This window comes from Lolium perenne, chromosome 3, assembly GCF_019359855.2.
Source record: "Lolium perenne isolate Kyuss_39 chromosome 3, Kyuss_2.0, whole genome shotgun sequence".
NCBI lineage: Eukaryota > Viridiplantae > Streptophyta > Magnoliopsida > Poales > Poaceae > Lolium > Lolium perenne.
In genome coordinates this window covers 311,323,386-311,348,335 of record NC_067246.2, presented here as the reverse complement: position 1 = coordinate 311,348,335, position 24,950 = coordinate 311,323,386, and the positions used below count along the sequence as shown (strand labels likewise).

The following is a 24,950-nucleotide window of genomic DNA, read 5'->3' as shown; positions in this document are numbered from 1 at the left end:
TGCACATATTTCTGGTCCTGCCATTGACATATGTTGCTACAATGCTTGCCTGTTAAGAAACCTAAATAACTGCAGGCTTGTCTACCTTGATTCCTTCCACTCCACATTACAACTTTAAAATAGTTCTGGAAACGCTCCGCATTACAAGTTTACAGTTTGCTGAAACAGAGAATAGTACAAGCGACTGCGAAATGCTTATGGATTATTACACTGAACTTTCATCAGATTGTGCCGTCATAGCTGCAAGTAGTCTTGGCATCCGGGGCATATCAATCTCCTGAAGACCCTCGAGAACCCAGACCACTTCACCCATTGTAGGCCGATCGGACTCATTAACCTGGATGCACCAGCACGCAACTTTGCAAACCCTCTCAACCTGTTCCACATCGAAGTCACCATTTAGCTGTGGATCCACCAAACTCCGGACATCCCCCTCGTGAAGCTTGCTGATGGCTTCCACTGGGAAATATTCTGCATCACAACTACTGCTAGTGAATGTTTCAGATGCATTCCTCTTTCCTGATATGATTTCCATCAGTACCATGCCAAAGCCGTAAACATCGATTTTTGGTGTAATAGCAACTCCGCTGAGCCACTCTGGGGCAAGATAACCGGCAGTTCCTCTGAATGTAGTTAGAAGTCGGCTAAAATCCCTTCCCTCAAACGCTGCCATCCCGAAGTCCGCGACTTTAGGAACAAATGATGCATCCAGAAGTATGTTTTCCGGCTTAATATCACAGTGTATGATGCATTCATGACAGCTCTGATGCAAGTAAGACAGTCCTCTAGCAACTCCTAGGGTTATTTGATATCTGGTATTCCAATTTAGGACAGATTTGCTTCTAAATAGATGACCATCAAGAGACCCGTTTAACATGTGTTCATACACAAGTAACCTTTTATCACCTTCACAACAGAAGCCAATCAGTTTAACTAGGTTAATATGTTGGATCAGTCCAATTGAGCTCACATCAGCCCTGAATTGCTTCTCTCCTTGACGGGCACCATCAAGCGTTTTCACTGCTATAGTAGTCGAGTCACAGTCACTTAACACTCCCTTGTATACAGCACCAAACCCCCCTGCTCCCAGCTTTTCAGAGAAGTTTTTAGTAGCACGAACTAAATCACTGCATCTAAAGGCTATAATCCCTCCACTACCTTGATTGTCGTATACTGGCAAACCACACCACTTGAATTTGTTCTTCCAAAGCAGTATCATCAGCATCAGCATTAGCAACCCAAAACCAATAATGCTTGCAGCAGCAATAGCTCCAACGTTTGGTTTTCTTTTATTTTTTCTTATACTTGGCAGATCTTCGGCGGCAAGGCCAAGGTAAAGAACATCTTCAGAAGTATTATCAATGCCATCATTCAGATTTACACTAAGCAATTCCCCATGCCAGACAGAGCATCTGCTATTGTTATAGGAATAAGCAGTGCAGGAGCAGGAAGTGAGACAAGCTTCTTCACATTTGCTCTGAGTGGTAGCAACGTCTATGCTTTGCATGTTGTAGGGCAATGTAACTCGAGCAATTGGGTGGAAAATGTCTGTTGAACTTGTGATGTTTTCATTGCTAGTGCAATGTAATGGTGTATTTCTGATGCACCCTCCTGTTCGATCGCTTAACTCCCAATCCTGCAGTGACTTGTGAGAGAAGCTCTCCATACAGTCACAGGGTGGTTGTGCATTGCCGTTGCAGACCGTGAAAGGTCCGCAGGTAGCAGCAGGAGTGCAGGGATCGGCCGGTTGAGCATATATGCTTTCCCAAGACTGTTTGGCTTGCGACCAAATATTTGGCTTTATCTGACCAGAGATGTCTAGTGAGACAAATATGGAAGATTCATCTGGTGAAGTGTACATGTAGTACTCCTCTTTGTTGTTATTAACATATGATGGGTCAATCAAACCTTTGATCCGTGGATCTGAGTCTATGATCGACTTGAGTATTGGGATAAGTTTCAATGACGATGTTCTGGAGGATGACCAATGCCAATACACAATCGAGGGGTTGCGGCGCTTGAGGATGACCCCACTGGTGTCTAGTTCAATGCTGTATGAGCCAAGACCCAGATCAATGAGGCTCTTGATTGAAATGGCCAGGCTATTCAAACCGGTGACCTTGTTCCGGCCAAACTTGGCGCCAGGAAGCAGAACATCTGTTGGGTAGTCGAAGCTCTGCCACAACAGTATGTTTGATGATGGACTCGCTGTGAGGGCAAGGTTTCCGCTGTTCAAGAGAACGACACTAGTGGTGTTTATGTTGGTTTGTCTCCTATTGACAATTTGAGTGGACCAAACTACAGACTGAGTACCGGCATGGTTTACGATGACAAGATTGCCATCACCTGAGATCTTGAGCTGTGTTAGGGGGTTGGTGATGGGTTCCTCCCTATTGGCAACCCACACAGTAGTAAAAACTGGGATCTTATTGAACCATATGCCAAGGTACCAGCTGTCGTTGTGGGACTTACTGATGGTGCTTGCTGGCTGGAAGAAGCCAAGCGCGAACTTGCCATTTCTTGAGACAAGCTTGCCTCCAACAACGAGCGCTTGGCCTGCCGTGAGAGTATCATTTGCAGCTCCAGAGGAAGGAGTGTGCAAAAGGAGAAGCCCCAGCAGTATGTACAGGGGATGCATCAGGCATGTGTACATGACTTGGAGAAGAGAGGAAGCTGTATGGCTGAGACACGCTGGATGGATGCATGCTCTGCTCTGCTGCTTGGAGAAGGAAGAAGAGGATGTAGAGTGCACAATTATGTCATGCTATGCTCAACTGACTGACCGAGAAGCCACTTGGGATCTACTAAATTCAGATGGTTGGCCAAGACAGCGCTACCCTGTACCATATTTGGGCTTCCACTTGAAGCTGTACACGCACATGCTAGTATGCTACCTCTCTGTCCGGTTAAAACCAATGAAGCTTCCCACCAAGCAGCTGGAAGTCAACCACAAGGCTTCAATCAAGCTTACCAGGGAAACTTTAGTGAGCTCTGTCTGGGAAGTGCCAACCATACCATTCATGATCCCGGCCTCATGGCTTGTCAAAGGTCAGCCAACAATAAAAGCAACAGCCTGAATGATCATGGTATTAACCTAAACCAGAAAAAATAAACCATTACTTCTCACTTATTCAAGGGTTATCTTCAAAAACAAATTGTAAAATCCTTTCACTAACCAAACCCACAAATATTTGCTTCAATTAATATAGAAAAATGAATATTCAACAGATATCAACACAAAAGACCAAAAAAAAGAGAGACAAAAATATGATTAAAGAAATACGACAATTATTGTAAGCTAAAGTCAGCAAACATAGAACACATAAGTGCTAGAAAAAAAACAAATGAACATGGTAACATGGAAAGCTAAAGTATCAGAGTACCAGGTCCTCAAGACTCAAATTCAACTCATACCTAGACAAGCTATGGGACCGTCCCAGGCTCATTGGACCAAGGTCTTGTTCGCCTAATCCAGATGTAAGCTCAGTGAGTTGATTCATTGTCACACACTAACTGTAAAGGTAATCAATTTTCTGCAAAAGCGCATCACACTTGTAAGTGGTAATGGCTAATCACAGTTATCACACATAACCCTAACAAATAAGGCCATGAGTAGTGCTAATAAAATTCCGGAAAAATCCCACTTTATTTATAATATACAACATACAGCCAATAAGAGCACTTGTTTTGCAAATTCAGAGATTGTGTTTCTTGTCTACTTTCTACCATCCATCTCACTTCATTGTCGAGTGGTTAGGATTCACAAGCAAATTTTTGGCTGCGAAGTATGGTGCATTTGATCATTCAGAGCTTAGAGAAAACGGGCTTCCGCTTCTCCACAAAAGCTTTGATGGCCTCCATCAGGTCATTAGATTTCAGCATTCCCGCATTCCACGTCGCTACATGCTCCAGCCCCTGCTCTACTGTTATATCTCTGCTTCTCAGCAGAACGGCCTTCGTTCCCATCACTGTCAAAGCTGACTTCTCTGATATTTCTGAAACGATCACACAAATTTGTCTTTTAGTATATCATTGATTGGAGCTTATTGAGTTGTATAATTTCTGGAGATTAAAGCAGCAAAAGGTGGTAGGTATGGTAAACAAAGAGCTGCTTATCACGGTGCAGGCGTCCTATGCATGCATCTGAATTCTGAATACACCCTATGTCTATGTACACGGAACAATACTGAATAAACCCTATGTACACGGTGAACCATACTTACAAGTTACAACCATACCTACATGTGTGCATATACTTCGACTTGGAGGGGAAAAAATCTAATTTGCTTCTGGCTCAATAAAGGGTTGGTACTGGTGAATTTCAAATCCTTTAAACCATCATAAACTGTTTTGTTGGATTGATTCAAGTAGCCCTGACTTCAAACTAATAGTATTACCTATTTAACCGAAACAGTCCAATTTAATACCGTTACGTTGGGAAATGGAGCAGTACGTGTCTGCAGCCGATGAAGAGAGTGATGGATCATGCTGTTTAATCTAGAACAAGGAACTTTTAGCTCGGTACTTATATGAATCTAAGCAAACTAAAGCAAATTCACAAAATAAAGCAGGGAATGCAAATAAAGACGAATCTTCACAAAAGCTAGGAGCGCTGGAATCCTAGAAAGCTCGTCAAAATTTTAAGCTGAGCCACACAGTTGTTTAAAACACTGGCAAGTTACCAACTGTATTTCAACGATTTACCCATGCTAGAAATGCTTTCTAAAATATAGTCATAGTTAATTTTAGAGCGAATGGTAGAAGAAACATGATACTGAATAATAGAAAACCAAGCAGACTTTGCAGACAAGGACGTACCAATCAGAACTTCAACTAGAGCACGAGGAGGATTCGTCAAAATAAAAGGGCTACAGAATGCAGATACCCGAGAGAGAACTCCTAAGGGTTGGAGCTTTCTTAGCTACTTATACACTAACCAAGACAGAGTTATAAAGTGTTGATTTCTAGCGCAAGGTAGTAGACTGGCTGTCTCTACAGTCATGTTCAAACTCTGGCACTGGACACCGCTCATATTGTACTATCGACATGAACTACATAATGATCTAATGACATCTCAACTCCAAACAAGGTCAAGTCCTTATCAATTCTGAAGTTCTAGTAAATACCCTACATGATTGTGCAATTATTCGGAACCAATTTTGGAGAATCAAGAGCATGTACACATACGGTAAGATTAGAGTAAATATACACTTGTATACCTTTGGCGATCTTTGCAACACCGGCGTCCAGCTCCTGCTTGGAATCGAAGACCCTGCTGACGAGCCCCATCTGCTTGGCCTCCAGCGCGGTGATCCTGCGTCCGGTGAGTGCGAGCTCTGCGGCGTTGCCGTAGCCGACGATCCTCGGCAGGCGCTGCAGCGCGCCGAGGTCGGCGACGATGGCCATATCCACCTCCTTGAGGACAAAAGTCGCGTCCTTGGAGCAGTACCGGATGTCGCAGGCGGCGACGAGCTCGACGCCGGCGCCGACGCAGGCGCCGTGCACGGCCGCAACGACGGGTTTCCGGCACAGCTCGACGGCGGTGAACGCGGCCTGCAAGTCGAGGATCGCGCGGCGGAGTCCCTCGGCGGCGGCGGCGGGGTCGGTGCCGGGGGACGAAGCGAGCGGGCTCCCGGGCGCGCCGAGCTCGATGCCCGCGCAGAAGTGGGGGCCGGCCGCGGCTAGCACGACGGCGCGCGCCGCGGGGAGGCGGTCCAGGAGGGACATGGCGCGCGGGATCTCCGCGAAGGCCTCCGGGCTGAGCGCGTTGCGCTGCGCCGGGCGGTTGAGGCGCACCTCGTAGACCGCCGCCGCGGGGTCCGGGCGGGACACGGCCAGGGTCTTGAAGCCCCGCTGGAGCTCCGTCTCCGCGTCCGACGAGCCGCCGCCGGCCATCTGAGCTACCTGGCGTGTGGGTGGTCAAACTCTAACCGCCGCTTGCTCGGCCGAGTCGCTGCCCACGGGCGGGGCTTTGGACAGATAGTTCGTCGAGAGCATTCCCACCACTCCACCAGCAACACGAAGGGCTGTTTGATTTGCAGATAGGAGAAATATAGGAATAGAAAATGTATAGGATCGGAATGTGACGGTTATTTGAATTATATAAGAAAATAAAGTGTGTTTGATTGTAGCAAACGGATTTTTTGTGAGGAATAACCTCATGTTTTTCCTATATGATTTACACAATAAGATTTATAGAATTTATTCTTGTAGAATATGTTCCTATAAATCAAACAATATATATAAGAATTTTTTTTGTAGGTACAATTTCTATAACTATGAACCAAAGAAGCTCGAAAAGTGGAAGAGGAACAGGTCTCGGTGTACGCACTTGGTTCATTTGGACAAAATCTGGTCACACCACCAAATTTCCTAGAGCAACTTCCAGCCCCTGGAATCCAGGGAAGGAACCCATGCCAGCAGAGTTACTGCCTTTGGAGCCATGGTCCTGTATGTTGATCAATCTTAGAGCATCTCCAGTCATGTCCTCTAAAGCGTCTCCAAAGCAATTTGGGGCGCACCGGACCAAAAAACGGTTCCAGCCGCGTTTCCCAAAGCCAATTTTTGTCCGGCGCGCTCCGATACGGTGTCCGGCGCCCCGAGCCCGTCCCCGTCCCACAGGGGACGCTCCGGGCACGCCGGACACAACGAAAAACGAGGCGAACCGACGCGGGCCCGACCCGTCAGTGGCTCAGTGAAAAATCGTCTCCCACTCCCGCCAAATCCCGCCCCTCCCGCCATATCGCGCCTATCCCGCCGCGCATTTCTGGCCTCCCAACACATATCCCGCCGCCGATATATTTCTCCTATCCCGCCGATTTGTTTCTCCCTCCCGCCGTCCACCTGCCGCCGCTACCCTCTTCCCATTCCATGGCGCCGCCGACAGCCCCCAAAAAGATGGCCAAGCAAGCGGCCAAGAAGCCGTCGGGCAATGCGAGGAAAGGGGCGAAAGCGCCGTTCGCGAAGCCGCGGAAGGCGCCGGCTCCGAAGAAGAAGCCGGAAGGATGGACCGATGATCAGTGGCATCAAGACTGTCTGCGCCGGAAGATGTCGACGGCGGAGCGGAAAGGACGGAGGGTGGCGGAGCAGGAGAAGAAGGCTCTGGCGGCGCGCCAGCACCAACACATAATGGCCGGGTGTCTCGCCGCCACCAACGCGAGCCCATATAATACGAACGTGCCGGTGTACGTTCCGGGAGTGTTCTCTCCGTCGTCATCCGCCTTCTACAACGACGGCCCCTCCGGCACTCCTGGGTGCGTGACGCCTAACTTGTCGCCCCACTACCAGGATGCGCTGCTGCATGGCGGCTTCAACCCCAACAACCTCTACTCCCCGGCGTACGAGCAGCGTGAGTCAGGACCCGGTCCGGACGACGACCCTTTCACTGGCCGCAGGGGGCCGCTCGAATTCGACGGCGCCGGTGATGAGGGTGCTGAGGAAGAGGGCGGGGGTGAGGACGAGGAGGACGATGAAGAGGAGGAGGTGGAGGACGAGGACGAGGATGAAGAGGGCGGCGAGGAAGAGGACGAGGAGGGTGCCGGTGACGATGATCTCGTGGAGGTAGACGCGGACGACGTGAGGACGAAGAAGAAAAAGAAGAAGAAGGCGTCGGGCACACGAGGCCCCAAGTGGACGGTTTTGGAGGATCTTTGTCTGTGCGAGCCGTGGGCGACGGTGAGCCATGACTCCATCATCGGCGCCAACCAAAAATACGGGAAGTATTGGGCGAGGATCAAGGCTGAGTTCGATGAGCGCAAGCTCATCAAGAGCCACTACAACAAAGTGACAATGAAGAGGAGCCAAAAGGCAATGTCGACGTGATGGGCCATCATCCAGGGGTCGGTGAACTCCTTCCATGGATACCATCACGACTTAGTGATCAGAGCCGACAGCGGCGCCGACGTCTCCCAAATGGTACGACTCTTTCTTCCATAATCTGTAGCGCCTACATTGTGTTCGATGAAATGATTCCGCTTCCTTTGGCTAGTTTGATAGGGCCATGAAGGTTTACCGGAGGAACTCGGATGGGCATAAGTCGTTCTCGTTGATGCATTTCTATACCAAGCTCAAAGGGAACGAGAAATGGCGGTTGACGCGCCTGTCGCTGTCCTAGGGGAAGGACGCCATTGATCTGGACGCGCCACTGGCAACGTCGGCAGGGCGTCCTACTGGCAACAAGGCTGCCAAGGCCGCCTTGGCCGACACCGCGTCGTGTGAGAAGACGCAGGCGTTGATCACGAAATGCCTCGCCGACGTCTCCTCGACCTTTCTCTCCCGCGACAAAAAGGCCGACGAAAGGTGGGCGGAGCTGCTCAAGGGGCAAGAGGAGAAGTTGGAGCTCAAGAAACGCAGGGACGACATGTCCCCGCTGAGAGCGTCGACAGAGGGAATGTCTCCCCGGACGCGGGCGGCGCACAACTTTTTCAAAGGCCAGATCCTCGACGACATCGAAGCCAAAATGGCGGCGGCCGATCTTTGCCGGCTGGCCGACGCGCGGCCCAGGAAGCGGCAGCGGCAGCAACCGCGGAGCAAGAGCCGGCTGACGCGTCTTCGACTGCTACACCTGCGTCGGCCTATGCGACGGCGGCGGAGCAGACGGAGCATGCACAGCACCAGGCAGATCGCGACGAGGTCATCGTGATCGACGGGCCTGCGTCGACTCAGGATACGTCACCGTCGGCCAACCCCTTCTTCTAATTTAGCATGCACTATGGTTTGTAATATGATCGCGCGCCCAGTACTTTGATCGCCGCTACTCTGATCGCGACGATTCGACGGGAACGATCTCTTTTGAATGCAACAATTTGAATTTCTGATTGGGGTCGGCGTTTGGGGGACGCGGCTGGGGAGTGACGTCCCCCAAACGCGGCACAAACAAAACACGTCCCCCAAACCCTCAATCCGGCGATCTTTGGGGGAGGTGACTGGAGATGCTCTTAGCATGTGTAAGAGTAAAGCATCAGATAGAAGCACAACATAGGGACTACCGTTTATACTAGTTGCTTTGATCCATATTACTTGACGCTAAAATGGCATGAAACTTGCGCGGTTACATATGAACAAAGCATCTTCCCAGGAAGTGTACTAACTTTAGAATCTACTACGGCAGAGTAGCTTAATTCAACATTGAAGCACGACGAATTTGTATTTCTCATCAGAACAACAGCATTATTCTCTTTATTATTCCTCAACAACATGCATAACCAATTAACCCTACATATATTCTACGCTGAAACAACAACCTGTTAAAGAAAACAATTACAATATGGGACCTATACTTCTTTGATTCAGCCAGCACTTGTTTTGCAAATACAGAGCTTGTATTTCTTGTCTACTTGCTACAATCCATCTCACATTATTCTCAAGTGGCCAGGATTCACATCTAAATTACAGATGCAAAATATGGTATATCTTGAAAATGGTATATTTTGATCATTCAGAGCTTGGAGAAAACGGGCTTCCGCTTCTCCACGAAAGCTTTGATGGCCTCCATCAGGTCATTAGACTTCATCATTCCCGCGTTCCACGTCGCTACATGCTCCAGGCCCTGCTCTACTGTTATATCCCTGCTTCTCAGCAGAACGGCCTTCGTTCCCATCACTGCCCATGCCGACTTCTCTGATATTTCTGAAAAAAAATAAATTGAATTTTAGTTTATCATTGGTCGGCGTGTTGAGTTGTATAGTTGCTGGATAAAATGCAGCAAAAGGTGTTAGACATGGTAAACAAGGAATTTCTTATCACGGCGCAGGGATGTCTCATGCATGCATCAGTACAGTACATTTGAATTCTGAATATAACTAATGTACATAAAACTATACTTACAGTCAGACCTGCATATGTGCATGTACATAAAACTTGGATGAACAGATTCTACTTGCTTCTGACTCAATATAGGGGGGTGATACTAGAGAATTTAAAACCCTTTAAACCATCATACAATGCTCCGTTGGATCGATTCAAGTGCCTCTGACTTCAAACTAACAACACCAACTATATGATCCAGACTTCCCAGTTTACCTTTGTTATATTGGGAAATGGAGCAGTGCACCTCTGCAGCTGACCAAGAGAGTGCTGGATCATACTGTTTAACTTTAATCTAGTACAAGGAACTTTGAACCCAACACTTGTATGAAACTCAGCACACTACAGAAAATTCACATAAATCTAGTACTGACCCCTTGCTCATATGTAAATGACATCTCTCAACTCCAACCAAGCTCAAATCCTTACTGGTTCTGAAGTTCTAGTAACACCCTTGCATAATCCCATATGGTACAGAATACCCGTCGAGATAAGTGGGCTACAGAATACAGATACCCAAGAGATAATGCTTAAGGTTTGGAGCTTAGCTACCTATGCATCAGCGAAGGGTGAGTTGTAAATGTTCAGTATGATTTGTAGCACAACGTAGTAGACTGGGCCTCTCTACAATCATGTTCAAGCTCCAGCACTGGACCTCTTGGTCAGCTCATATTGTTCTACCCACATGCACCACATAATGATCTAGTGGCATCTCAGCTCAAATCCTTATCCAGTTTGCATTTGTTATATTGGGAAATGGAGCAGTGCACCTCTGCAGCTGATCAAGAGAGTTCTGGATCATGTTGTTTAACTTTAATCTAGTACAAGGAACTTTGAACCTGATACTTGTATGAAACTCAGTACACTGCAGCAAATTCACATAAATCTAGCATTGACCCCTTGCTCATACGTAAATGACATCTAAAATCCAAACAAGCTCAAATCCTTACTGAAGTTCTAGTAACACCCTTGCATGAGTATGAATTGTGCAAATGGGAACCAATATTTGTGGAACAGAAAAAGCAACTCGACCTACAACTATAAGAATTAAGAACATGAACCCATATGGTACAGAATATGCATCGAGATAAGTGGGCTACAGAATACAGATACCAAAGAGATAACCCTTAAGGTTTGGAGATTAGTTAGCTACCTATACATCAGCCAAGAGTGAGTTGTAGATGTTTAGTATGATTTGTAGATTGGGCCTCTCTACAATCATGTTCACGCTCCGTCACTCGACCTCTTGGTGAGCTCATATTGTTCTACCCATATGCACCACATAATGATCTAGTGGCATCTCAGCTCAAATCCTTATGAAGTTCTAGTAATATACTGCATGATTGTGCAAGTAATGGGGTATGGGGACCAATTTTGTGGAGTATTCTAGCAAATGAACCTGCAAGAATTAAGAACATGTACCCATGCATTTTGGTAAGGTAAAATTGGAGTAACGAAGACAGAAGTGTATACCTTTTGCGATCTTTGCAACACCGGCATCCAGCTCCTGCTTGGAGTCGAACACCCTAGTGACGAGCCCCATCTCCTTGGCCTCGAGCGCGGTGATCCTGCGTCCGGTGAGCGCGAGTTCGGCGGTGTTCCCGTAGCCGATGATCATCGGCAGGCGCTGCAGCGCGCCGAGGTCGGCGACGATGGCCATGTCCACCTCCTTGAGCACGAAGGTGGCGTCCTTGGAGCAGTAGCGGATGTCGCAGGCCGCGACGAGGTCGACGCCGCCGCCGACGCATGCGCCGTGCACGGCGGCGATGACGGGCTTCCGGCAGAGCTCGACGGCGGTGAGCGCGGCCTGCATGTCGAGGATGGCGCGACGGAGCCCGTCGGCGGCGGCGACGGGGTCGGTGCCGGGGGGCGCGGCGAGCGGGTTCCCGGGCCCGCCGAGCTCGATGCCCGCGCAGAAGTGCGGGCCGGCGGCCGAGAGCACGACGGCGCGCGCGGCGGGGAGGCGGTCGAGGAGGGCCATGGCGCGCGGGATCTCCGCGAAGGCCTCCGGGCTGAGCGCGTTGCGCTGCGCCGGGCGGTTGAGGCGCACCTCGTAGACCGCCGCCGCCGGGTCCTGGCGCGCCACGGCCATGGTCTTGAAGCCCCGCAGGAGCTCCGCCTCCGCGTCCGACGAGCCGCCGCCGCTGGCCATTTGAGAGCTACCGTGGCGTGTGGAGATCGAACTACAGCCGGTGACGATTGCTCAGCTGAGTCGTTGCTCTGCTGCTTGTAAATAATGTGAGGAAGCCATGAGCAAAGCAGAGTACTCTCTTGTTCTTGTGCGGACACAACGAGATGAGCAGCACATTAACTTAGCGAAAATTACCTGAAATTTTGACTCATCGTAAGCTCGTAACTACGCTGCCTCGGCCTGGCCGAAGTGTAAATCCATCTTGAATATTTTTTACAGCGATTTTCCCAAGATTTTTCGCAGCACTTCTTCTACTACTGGTAAAGTAAGTAAGAACAGAAGTATAGACCTCACTGCCACCGGGACCCACAACACCCAGCCTCATCGTCCCGGTTTCCAGAGAGAACGCAGCCCACTTAGGTATCGACGAAAGAAAGGCCCGCTGTAGGATCTTTGCCTAACTTGGCGGCCCATACGCGAAGCGGCAGCCGAGCAACGTCGCCCGTTCCCGTAGCAGCAGTTTTTAGTCCCACATCGACGAGCGGGAGAGCAGATGGAGCGCGACGAGGCTATAAGAGCACCGGGTGGCTGCCGTTGCAACTCATACCTTTCTCGGCCTTTTGGCTAAGATCAAGTGTAGTATCTGTTCTTATCAGTTTAATATCTGATATGTGGGCTCATGTGTCCACACGATATTAAATTAATTTTTTCTTGGGGGAGGGTCCACAACAGTGGCTTGCCACTGGGCCCCAGGCGTCGCTCGTGTGTAGCACGAGCTAGGCGCACCCCAACCAAATCAAATCAAAGCTTTTGGGTTGTTTGAACAGGAATTGGTTTGTTAGGTGCAATTTGCCAGCAGCAAAAGAATGGTGAGAGCTGTGGCAATGCACGCTGTTTGTCCAGGCGAATGCTCGCTTGACGTAAGTCTCAAAAAGAGAGGAGTTGATCACTTTGCACAAAAAGCCTTGCAAAAGAAGAAAATTACAAAGAGGCCCTGAAGATCTCTGTGCAGCACAGTGACGAGCACCTCCTCCTGCAGCCGCCCAAGACGCCGGAAGGGAAGGAGATGGCCACCACACGCTAGAACTTGGATGAGCACCCTCGCACTCACCTCACACCGCTGCTTTGTGGACCTCAATCAGCACCCGACAGGATTGCTTATTTTGGGGAACATCGGCCGGGGCGACGCCACCGGAGCCGATCGACAAGGTCGATGGAAAACCGCCGCGTCGCCCGCCCGCTTCCACACAACCCGCATCGGCCAAGCCAGCCTCTGGAGCCTGCCGGCGACTAGCACCGGCGCTACTCCTGTACATGACCTCCCAAGCTCCATGGCGGCGTTGGAGTGACCGCAGCAACGGCGACGAAGTCGGAGGACAAAATCCAAGGGAGAGGAGACGTCATCGCCGCGCCGACCCCCCAGGAAACCTAGACCCACAGATCCACCTGATCCATGGGTCGACTCGGCCTCCAGCTCTCCGGCGCCGCCATGGAGAGCGCCGCCGGAACAGAGACTTTTGTCCCCCGAAACGGAGTTTCGCGATGGCGGCGGCTCCCCTGGAGTCTTTCTGGAGTTTCGTCAATTAGTGTAGGGTTTTCACGTCACGAGAGATTATATAGGCGAAGAGGCGGAGTCGGAGGAGCCAGGGGCTCCCTCCCCATAGGTCGGCGCGGCCAGGGGGGCCACTCGCGCCGCCATATGGTGTGGGTCCCCTGCTGCCCTTCCTCGTCTCCCCTCCGGACTTCTGGAACCTTCCGTGAAATATAAGATCGTGGGCTTTTATTTCGTCCAATTCCGGGAATATTGCCCGAACAGCCTTTCTGGAACCAAAAACAGCAGAAAAAGGGAACTGACACTTCGGCATCTTGTTAATAGGTTAGTTCCGGAAAATGCATAAAATCATTATAAAGTGTGAGCAAAACATGTAGGTATTGTCATAAAACTAGCATGGAACATCAGAAATTATAGATACGTTGGAGACGTATCAGCCGGCGGGGAGAGATTGGGGAAACGAGGCTTCTCCTTTTCGCCTCTCACTGACACTGTAGCGTGGAGAGGAGAAGAGGAAATCAGACTTTGTGAAGTTCGATCGCTGGCTATGAAACAACAATGATTTAGCAAAACTATAACTCGCATGGCATGTTCCTACTCGACCTCTCTCATTCACTGCAAACCCAGCTTGTATCCTCTTCCTACCACTTCACCATCTCAGTTGCATAAGAAATTCTGATCGTACCACCGATTATTGACCCAAGGATTTCACTTATGCTTGTCAACTGTATCCGCCAAGAGATTCATCACCGACGAGGCAACTCCTTCCTCCAGCTTGCTGCCAATACTAGGACCATCCTCTTCGACCACCAGCGGTCTGTGGACCCGCTGTTGGGGGGATGACCCCCGGTATGCCAAAGGCATGCCAAACCGGATGGTTTGAGCCATTGAGATACCGGTTTAATATCCTAACCGCAACACAAAGGTAAGAGTTTAGGCTAAGTGAAGCTAACCCGGTATCCCCAAGAGGGGTATACCGGAACCTGGTAAAGAAGATACCGGAGAGAAGGGCACATCGGCAGGACTGGTCAAAGATTCTCTTCAGAGCAAGAAGACAAGGATGAGCTAAGCAAAGTGGCTTTAATCAGAGCCCTGGCGCCAAAGAGAGAGATGACGCTGAAAGAAGCTGGAGGACGTCAGCGTCCCTGATTAAAGAAGACTCCGGCGTCATCTATGATTAAAGTAGCTTTGTAAAGTAGTTTGTCCAGTCAAAGATGCCATTAGGGTTTCTTGTTCTGTAAGCCACCCTCTCCCCTATATAAGGAGAGGGGGCACTGCCTCATACGCGGGTGTTGAAGGAGATATGCCCTAGAGGCAATAATAAAGTGGTTATTATTTATATCTTTATGTTTATGATAAATGTTTATATATCATGCTAGAATTGTATTAACCGAAACATTAGTACATGTGTGATATGTAGACAAACAAGAAGTCCCTAGTATGCCTCTTAAACTAGCTTGTTGATTAATAGATGATTAGTTTCATAATCATGAACATTGGATGTTATTAATAACAAGGTTATGTCATTGTGTGAATGATATAATGGACACACCCAATTAAGCGTAGCATAAGATCTCGTCATTAAGTTATTTGCTATAAGCTTTCGATACATAGTTACCTAGTCCTTATGACCATGAGATCATGTAAATCACTTATACCGGAAAGGTACTTTGATTACACCAAACACCACTGCGTAAATGGGTGGCTATAAAGGTGGGATTAAGTATCCGGAAAGTATGAGTTGAGGCATATGGATCAACAGTGGGATTTGTCCATCCCGATGACGGATAGATATACTCTGGGCCCTCTCGGTGGAATGTCGTCTAATGTCTTGCAAGCATATGAATGAGTTCATAAGAGACCACATACCACGGTACGAGTAAAGAGTACTTGTCAGGAGACGAGGTTGAACAAGGTATAGAGTGATACCGAAGATCAAACCTCGGACAAGTAAAATATCGCGAGACAAAGGGAATTGGTAATATATGTGTATGGTTCATTCGATCACTAAAGTCATCGTTGAATATGTGGGAGCCATTATGGATCTCCAGATCCCGCTATTGGTTATTGGTCGGAGTGAGTACTCAACCATGTCCGCATAGTTCTCGAACCGTAGGGTGACACACTTAAAGTTGGATGTTGAAATGGTAGCACTTGAATTATGGAATGGAGTTCGAATATTTGTTCGGAGTCCCGGATGAGATCCCGGACATCACGAGGAGTTCCTGAATGGTCCGGAGAATAAGATTCATATATAGGATGTCATTTTATGTGAAATAAAATGTCGCGGAAGGTTCTATGGAAGGTTCTAGAAGGTTCTAGAAAAGTCCGGAAGAAACCACCAAGGAAGGTGGAGTCCCTCCATGGCCGGCCAGCCCTAGTGGGGGTGGAGTCCCAAGTGGACTCCACCATAGGGGGCCGGCCACCCCCCACATGGGAGGTGGGAATCCCACCTTTGGGTGGGAGTCCTAGTTGGGCTAGGTTTCCCCCCTCCTATGGAAGGTTTTGGTTTCGGGTCTTATTCGAAGACTTGGACACCAACACTTGGGATCCACCTATATAATGAGGGGCCAAGGGAGGGGGCCGGCCACCCCAAGACCATAGCTTGGCCGCCCCCCTTGAGTGGCCGGCCACCCCCTCCCAAACCCTAGCTTTGCTCCTCTACTCCATATTGCCCGCATAGCTTAGCGAAGCTCCGCCGGACTTCTACACCGCCACCGACACCACGCCGTCGTGCTGTCGGATTCAAGAGGAGCTACTACTTCCGCTGCCCGCTGGAACGGGGAGGTGGACGTCGTCTTCATCAACAACCGAACGTGTGACCGAGTACGGAGGTGCTGCCCGTTCGTGGCGCCGGAACCGATCGTGATCAAGATCTTCTACGCGCTTTTGCAAGCGGCAAGTGATCGTCTACCGCAGCAACAAGAGCCTCCTCTTGTAGGCTTTGGAATCTCTTCAAGGGTGAGACTCGATACCCCCTCGTTGCTACCATCTTCTAGATTGCATCTTGGCTTGGATTGCGTGTTCGCGGTAGGAAAATTTTTGTTTTCTATGCAACGTTATCCTACAGTGGTATCAGAGCCGTGTCTATGCATAGATGGTTGCACGAGTAGAACACAATGGTTTGTGGGCGTTGATGCTCTTGTTATCTTTAGTTTGAGTACTTTGCATCTTTATGGCATAGTGGGATGAAGCGGCTCGGACTAACTTTACATGACCGCGTTCATGAGACTTGTTCCTCGTTCGACATGCAACTTGTATTGCATAAGAGGCTTTGCGGGTGTCTGTCTCTCCTACTATAGTAAAGATTCAATTTACTCTTCTATTGAAAACATTAGTATCAACGTTGTGGTTCATGTTCGTAGGTAGATTAGATCTCTCTCGAAAACCCTAAACCACGTAAAATATGCAAACCAAATTAGAGACGTCTAACTTGTTTTTGCAGGGTTTGGTGATGTGATATGGCCATAATGTGATGATGAATATGTATGAGATGATCATTATTGTATTGTGGCAACTGGCAGGAGCCTTATGGTTGTCTTTAAATTTCATGTTGAGTAGTATTTCAAAGTAGTTGTAATAGTTGCTACATGGAGGACAATCATGAAGACGGCGCCATTGACCTTGACGCTACGCCGACGATGATGGAGATCATGCCCGAAGATGATGGAGATCATATCCGTGCTTTGGAGATGAAGATCAAAGGCGCAAGAACAAAAGGGCCATATCATATCACATATGAACTGCATGTGATGTTAATCCTTTTTATGCATCTTATTTTGCTTAGATCGCGACGGTAGCATTATAAGATGATCCCTCACTAAAATCTCAAGATAATAAAGTGTTCATCCTTAGTAGCACCGTTGCCAAGTCTTGTCGTTTGAAGCACCTCGTGATGATCGGGTGTGATAGATTCAATAAGTACATATGACGGGTGCAAGACAGTTTTGCACATGCGGATACTAAGGTGGCCTTGACGAGCCTAGCATGTACAGACATGGTCTCAGAACACGTGATACCGAAAGGTAGAGCATGAATCATATGGTTGATATGATGAACACTTTGAGTGTTCGCCATTGAAATCACACCTTTTCTCGTGATGATCGGGTTTAGGTGCGGTGGATTTGGTTCGTGTGATCACTAAGACAATGCGAGGGATATTGTTTTGAGTGGGAGTTCACTTAGGTTTTTAATTATGTTGAATTAAAATTTGAACTCAATTTGTCATAAACTTAGTCTAAACTATTGCAAATATATGTTGTAGAGATGGCGTCCCCAATCAATTTTAATCGGTTCCTAGAAAAAGAGAAACTTAAGAGCAACGGTAGCAACTTCACCGATTGGTTCCGTCATGTGAGGATCTTCCTCTCTCGGCGGAAATCTGCAATTTGTGCTTGATGCACCGCTAGGTGACCCTCCTGAGAAGATGAATCCGATGAAGTAAAAGCTGTTACGCGACTCGGAAAACTCGGTACTCTCAAGTTCGATGTGCCATCCTGTGCGATGCGGAATCCGATCTTCAAAAACGTTTTGAGCACCATGATCCTCATGAGTTGATGAATGAGCTGAAAGCTATATTCGAGACTCATGCGGCCGTGGAATGCTATGAAGCATCGAAACATTTCTTCAGCTGTATGATGGAAGAAGGCAGCTCCGTTAGTGAGCACATGCTCGCCATGACCGGGCATGCGAAGAAACTCGGTGACTTGGGAATAGTGATTCCTAACAGATCGGGATTAATCGTGTCCTTCAATCACCGCCACCAAGTTACAAGAACTTTGTGATGAACTACAATATGCAGTAACATGAACAAGGAGTTACCTGAACTCTTTGGCATGCTAAAAGCTGCTGAGATTGAGATCAAGAAAGAGCACCAAGTGTTGATGGTCAACAAGACCACCAGTTTCAAGAAACAGGGCAAGTCTAAGGGAAAATTCAAGAAGGGTGGCAAGAAAGCTGCCACGCCTCCTATGAAACCTAAGAACGGCCCTAAGCCTGATCTTGAGTGCTATTCGCAAGGAGAAGGGACACTGGAAGCGTAATTGCCCCAAGTATCTGGCTGATCTGAAGAGCGGCCTTGTCAAGAAGAAGAAAGAAGGTATATTTGATATACATGTTATAGATGTTCATTTCACTGGTTCTCGTTCTAGTACACAGGTATTTGATCTTGGTTCGGTTGCTCATATTTGTAACTCGAAACAGGAACTAAAGAATAAACGACAACCGCTGAAAGATGAAGTGACGATGCGCGTTGGAAACGGATCCAAGGTCAATGTGATCGCAGCTCGGCACACTTCCTCTACATCTACCTTCGGGATTAGTTTTAAGCCTAAATAATTGCTATTATGTACTGCGTTGAGCATGAACATTATATCTGGATCTTGTTTAATGCAAGACGGTTATTCATTCAAGTCTGAGAATAATGGTTGTTCTATTTTTATGAATAATATCTTTTATGGTCGAGCACCACAAAAGAATGGCTTATTTCTATTAGATCTCGATAGTAGTGATACGCATATACATAACATTGATGCTAAGCGAATTAAACTTAATGATAATTATACTTATATGTGGCACTGTCGTCTTGGTCATATTGGAGTGAAACGCATGAAGAAACTCCATCTTGATGGATTACTTGAATCACTTGACTTTGAGTCACTTGATAGATGCGAAGCATGTCTAATGGGTAAAATGACAAAGACTCCATTTTCTGGTATGATGGAGCGAGCTCTTGACTTATTGGAAATCATACATACGTATGTATGTGGACCAATGAGCGTAGCATCGCGCGGTGGTTATCGTTATGTTCTAACCTTCACGGATGATCTGAGTAGATATGGGTATATCTATTTCATGAAACATAAATCCGAAACTTTCGAGAAGTTTAAGGAATTTCAAAGTGAAGTAGAAAATCAACGTAACAAGAAGATCAAATTTCTACGATCTGATCGTGGAGGTGAATATCTGAGTTATGAGTTTGGCATGCATTTAAAGAAATGCGGAATACTTTCACAATTGACACCGCCGGGAACACCTCAACGAAACGGTGTGTCCGAACGTCGTAATCGAACTCTCTTAGATATGGTTCGTAGTATGATGTCTCTTACTGATTTGCCGTTATCATTTTGGAGTTATGCATTAGAGACAGCCACATTCACTTTAAATAGAGCACCATCAAAATCCGTAGAAACGACACCATATGAATTATGGTTTAATAAGAAACCTAAGTGTCGTTCTGAAAGTTTGGGGTTGCGAATCCTATGTAAAGAAGTTACAACCGGACAAGCTAGAACCCAAAGCGGAGAAATGCGTCTTCATAGGATACCCTAAGGAAACTATAGGGTACACTTTCTATCACAGATCCGAAGGCAAAATCTTTGTTGCTAAGAACGGAACCTTTCTTGAGAAAGAATTTCTCACTAAAGAAGTGACTGGAAGAAAAGTAGAACTTCGATGAGATTGATGAATCTATACTCGTTGATCGAGTAGCGCGATCGGAAGTTGTACTGTACCGCCTACACCGGCAACGAGAGGAAGCTAATGATAATGATCATGAAACTTCGAACGAGGAAACTGCGAACCTCGCAGATCGACAAGGGAACGTGCCACTCCTGATTGGTATGATCCTTGTCTAAATGTCATGATTGTGGATAACAATGATGAGGACCTGCGACGTATGAAGAAGCGATGATGAGCCCAGATTCCAACAAATGGCAAGAAGCCATGAAATCCGAAATGGGATCCATGTATGATAACAAAGTATGGACTTTGGTAGACTTACCCGATAGCCGTAAGGCTGTCGAAAATAAATGGATCTTCAAGAGAAAAACAGATGCTGATGGTAATATTACCGTCTATAAAGCTCGACTTGTCGCAAAGGGTTTCCGACAAATTCAAGGAGTTGACTACGATGAGACATTCTCACCTGTAGCGAAGCTAAAATCTGTGAGGATTTTGTTAGCAATAGCTGCATTTTTCGATTATGAGATTTGGCGTATGGATGTCAAAACGGCGTTCCTTAATGGAGACATTGAGGAAGAGTTGTATATGGTACAACCCAAAGGTTTTGTCGATCCTAAAAATGCTTGACAAAGTATGCAAACTTCAGCGTTCAATCTATGGACTGAAGCAAGCATCAAGAAGTTGGAACCGACGCTTTGATAAGGTGATCAAAGACTTCGGGTTTATACAGTGTCATGGAGAGGCCTGTATTTACAAGAAAGTGAGTGGGAGCTCTGTAGCATTCCTGATATTATATGTAGATGACATATTATTGATCGGGAATGATATAGAACTATTAAGCAGTGTTAAGGGTTATTTGAATAATAGTTTTTCAATGAAAGACCTTGGTGAAGCATCGTATATATTAGGCATCAAGATTTATAGAGATAGATCAAGACGCCTAATAGGGCTATCACAGAGTACATATCTGGACAAGATTCTAAAGAAGTTTAGAATGGACGAAAGTAAGAAAGGGTTCTTACCTATGTTACTGTGCAAGGTATTGAGTAAAACTCAAGGACCGGCTACGAGAAGAAAGAGAAAGGATGTGTAACATCCCCTATGCCTCGGCAGTATGATCTATCATGTATGCCATGCTATGTACTAGACCGGATATAGCACATGCTGTTAGTTTGACTAGCAGATATCAAAGTGATCCAGGAATGGAACACTGGACAGCGGTCAAGAATATCCTGAAGTACTTGAAAAGAACTAAGGATATGTTTCTTTGTTACGGAGGTGACCAAGAGCTCGTTGTAAACGGTTACACCGATGCAAGTTGGAACACCGATCCCGATGACTCTAAGTCACAACTGCAGGTACGTGTTTATATTGAATGGTGCTGCGATGGCTGGGCAAGCTCGAAGCGGTGCACGGTGGCGAAGTCTTCAACGAGAATCGTAGTACATAGCGGCTTCGGAGGCTTCATCGGAAGCGGTATGGATGAAGAGGTTCATTGTAGAGCTCGGTGTGGTTCCTAGTGCATTGGACCCATTAATCATTTCTTTGTGATAACATGGGTGCCATCGCCAATGCACAAGAGCCAAGGTCACACAAGAGGCTGAAGCATATCAAGCTGCGTTACCACTCAATTCGCGAGTACATCGAAGATGGAGAAGTAAAGATTTGCAAAGTACACACTGATCTGAATGTAGCAGATCCGTTGACTAAAGCTCTCCCTAGGGCAAAGCATGACCAACACCAGAATGCCATGGGTGTTAGGTATATTACAATGTAATCTAGATTATTGACTCTAGTGCAAGTGGGAGACTGAAGGAGATATGCCCTAGAGGCAATAATAAAGTGGTTATTATTTATATCTTTATGTTTATGATAAATGTTTATATATCATGCTAGAATTGTATTAACCGAAACATTAGTACATGTGTGATATGTAGACAAACAAGAAGTCCCTAGTATGCCTCTTAAACTAGCTTGTTGATTAATAGATGATTAGTTTCATAATCATGAACATTGGATGTTATTAATAACAAGGTTATGTCATTGTGTGAATGATATAATGGACACACCCAATTAAGCGTAGCATAAGATCTCGTCATTAAGTTATTTGCTATAAGCTTTCGATACATAGTTACCTAGTCCTTATGACCATGAGATCATGTAAATCACTTATACCGGAAAGGTACTTTGATTACACCAAACACCACTGCGTAAATGGGTGGCTATAAAGGTGGGATTAAGTATCCGGAAAGTATGAGTTGAGGCATATGGATCAACGGTGGGATTTGTCCATCCCGATGACGGATAGATATACTGGCCCTCTCGGTGGAATGTCGTCTAATGTCTTGCAAGCATATGAATGAGTTCATAAGAGACCACATACCACGGTACGAGTAAAGAGTACTTGTCAGGAGACGAGGTTGAACAAGGTATAGAGTGATACCTAAGATCAAACCTCGGACAAGTAAAATATCGCGAGACAAAGGGAATTGGTAATATATGTGTATGGTTCATTCGATCACTAAAGTCATCGTTGAATATGTGGGAGCCATTATGGATCTCCAGATCCCGCTATTGGTTATTGGTCGGAGTGAGTACTCAACCATGTCCGCATAGTTCTTGAACCGTAGGGTGACACACTTAAAGTTGGATGTTGAAATGGTAGCACTTGAATTATGGAATGGAGTTCGAATATTTGTTCGGAGTCCCGGATGAGATCCCGGACATCACGAGGAGTTCCGGAATGGTCCGGAGAATAAGATTCATATATAGGATGTCATTTTATGTGAAATAAAATGTCGCGGAAGGTTCTATGGAAGGTTCTAGAAGGTTCTAGAAAAGTCCGGAAGAAACCACCAAGGAAGGTGGAGTCCACAAGGGACTCCACCTCCATGGCCGGCCAGCCCTAGTGGGGGTGGAGTCCCAAGTGGACTCCACCATAGGGGGCCGGCCACCCCCCACATGGGAGGTGGGAATCCCACCTTTGGGTGGGAGTCCTAGTTGGGCTAGGTTTCCCCCCTCCTATGGAAGGTTTTGGTTTCGGGTCTTATTCGAAGACTTGGACACCAACACTTGGGATCCACCTATATAATGAGGGGCCAAGGGAGGGGGCCGGCCACCCCAAGACCATAGCTTGGCCGCCCCCCTTGAGTGGCCGGCCACCCCCTCCCAAACCCTAGCTTTGCTCCTCTACTCCATATTGCCCGCATAGCTTAGCGAAGCTCCGCCGGACTTCTACACCGCCACCGACACCACGCCGTCGTGCTGTCGGATTCAAGAGGAGCTACTACTTCCGCTGCCCGCTGGAACGGGGAGGTGGACGTCGTCTTCATCAACAACCGAACGTGTGACCGAGTACGGAGGTGCTGCCCGTTCGTGGCGCCGGAACCGATCGTGATCAAGATCTTCTACGCGCTTTTGCAAGCGGCAAGTGATCGTCTACCGCAGCAACAAGAGCCTCCTCTTGTAGGCTTTGGAATCTCTTCAAGGGTGAGACTCGATACCCCCTCGTTGCTACCGTCTTCTAGATTGCATCTTGGCTTGGATTGCGTGTTCGCGGTAGGAAAATTTTTGTTTTCTATGCAACGTTATCCTACAGGTGTCCACGGAGGAGATTAGAGGATAGACCTTGTATCCAAGCACCTGTAATCATGTTGAGATCAATGAAGCAAGCGATCTAGTAAAGAGTTCTTCCTCTTGTCTCTCTTCTTGCATACCGGCCTTTGGTTGTGTTCTTGAGGAAAGCATCCGGAAGTTCATCCCATCTAGTCGCAAACCCTCCCCCGAATCCTCTAGCGCCCATTCGGCCCCAACTTAAGCCATCCCATGGCATCTGCTCGTTCGCCACGACGACAGTTGGCGCCCACCGTGGGGCATGAAGTGGCGCTTGCTGGAGTTCACATTCGGGCGGGCATCCTCGATGTCGCCGGTCAGCGTACGGTCTCCGCGTTGGTGCAGCACATCTACGCCATGGACTTCATCAACGACAACGCGGGCTGCTTCGCCAACGGCGGCATCTTCCCCAAGAACGGCCGCATCATCGAGTTCGGCAGTCACCGCATCTACTTCGGCACTGTTCCTATGCGTCAGTGCCTCTCGCCGGTGCTGGTGGCGCCGGATCCGCCAAGGTGGCTACATGCTGGCCGTGCTCCAGGGAGCGTGGAGGTGATGATGGCAGGCGCGGTCGACGCCGGCAAAGAAGCAGCAGAAGAAGGCGCTGGGCGTGCGGTTTCGACCCGTGCGGCCAAGCCACCGCTGGAGCGAGGCGCAGGCGCAGCGGGAGCATCATCCGCACCACCGGAAACACCGCTCCAAGCGGCGATGAACGTCCTCGCCACCCCCATCGCGCACAACATCGACCCGGCAGCGGCTCAGGCGGAGCTGGAGGCGCAGCGCCAGAAGATGCTCGAGAGCGGCAAGGACATCGCCAGAGCGCAGCGCGAGCTGAACCTAACCCTACGTGAGTACAACGCTGCCCATGGCTTTGCTTCTGTTGACGCGCATGCCGCTAGCATACCAGAAAACCGGCTTAAGGCTCGCAATCTAGATCAGGACCTGCGCAAAGAAGTTGCTGCCGGTAAAACTATCTCTGCATCTGTGAGCGTTGTAGAGAAACCTAAGTACAGTAGCCCGGATAAAACGATAAAAGCTGCTAAAGCCGCCGTAGCGCTGTGTGACTCGCTCTCCGGGGACGCTCTGGCAAAACAACAGGAGCGTGTCCGGGAACTTCTTGAAACTATCGAGCAACAGCATGCAGAGCAGCTTGATAGGCTAAACAAGGCTATGGCTTCAAAATCCGCGCGTTCGACAAGGAATGCCGGTAGCAAGTCCCATGGGCAGGCTTCGTCCCCCCATCCGGACAGAAGAAGAGAAAAGGAAGTGAATGCGCAGCAGATGACTGTGTACGATCCAGTTCTTGCCGGAAAGCAACAAGCCGGGCAATATGATGCCGGCAGAAAAGGCCAAGGGGCAAACAGAGGCTACGCCAAAGAGGGCTATGCC

General features: G+C 48.0%; 3 protein-coding genes and 1 non-coding gene across 4 annotated transcripts; 1 reads left to right on the top strand and 3 right to left on the bottom strand.

Annotated features, from left to right (window-relative positions):
* Positions 1-31: 31 nt before the first annotated feature.
* LOC127345441 (G-type lectin S-receptor-like serine/threonine-protein kinase At2g19130) lies at positions 32-3,528 on the bottom strand. Its single transcript, XM_051371917.1, has 2 exons — positions 3,415-3,528; positions 32-3,094 (listed from the first exon to the last, which is right to left on the bottom strand). Exon 2 carries the CDS (start codon positions 2,651-2,653, stop codon positions 206-208), a length of 2,448 nt encoding a protein of 815 aa, XP_051227877.1. The 5' UTR covers positions 2,654-3,094; positions 3,415-3,528; the 3' UTR covers positions 32-205.
* A 99-nt stretch (positions 3,529-3,627) lies between these two features.
* LOC127345443 (delta(3,5)-Delta(2,4)-dienoyl-CoA isomerase, peroxisomal) lies at positions 3,628-6,027 on the bottom strand. The gene is made up of 2 exons (XM_051371919.2): positions 5,220-6,027; positions 3,628-3,995 (listed from the first exon to the last, which is right to left on the bottom strand). Exons 1-2 carry the CDS (start codon positions 5,893-5,895, stop codon positions 3,805-3,807), a joined length of 867 nt encoding a protein of 288 aa, XP_051227879.1. The 5' UTR covers positions 5,896-6,027; the 3' UTR covers positions 3,628-3,804.
* Positions 6,028-9,119: 3,092 nt separating this feature from the next.
* On the bottom strand, positions 9,120-12,066 carry LOC127345442 (delta(3,5)-Delta(2,4)-dienoyl-CoA isomerase, peroxisomal). Its single transcript, XM_051371918.2, has 2 exons — positions 11,278-12,066; positions 9,120-9,627 (listed from the first exon to the last, which is right to left on the bottom strand). Exons 1-2 carry the CDS (start codon positions 11,954-11,956, stop codon positions 9,437-9,439), a joined length of 870 nt encoding a protein of 289 aa, XP_051227878.1. The 5' UTR covers positions 11,957-12,066; the 3' UTR covers positions 9,120-9,436.
* Positions 12,067-12,538: 472 nt separating this feature from the next.
* Positions 12,539-12,726, top strand: LOC127346387 (U2 spliceosomal RNA). Its single transcript, XR_007879552.1, has one exon. It is a non-coding gene; the product is annotated as a U2 spliceosomal RNA (small nuclear RNA).
* The last annotated feature ends 12,224 nt before the right edge of the window (positions 12,727-24,950 follow it).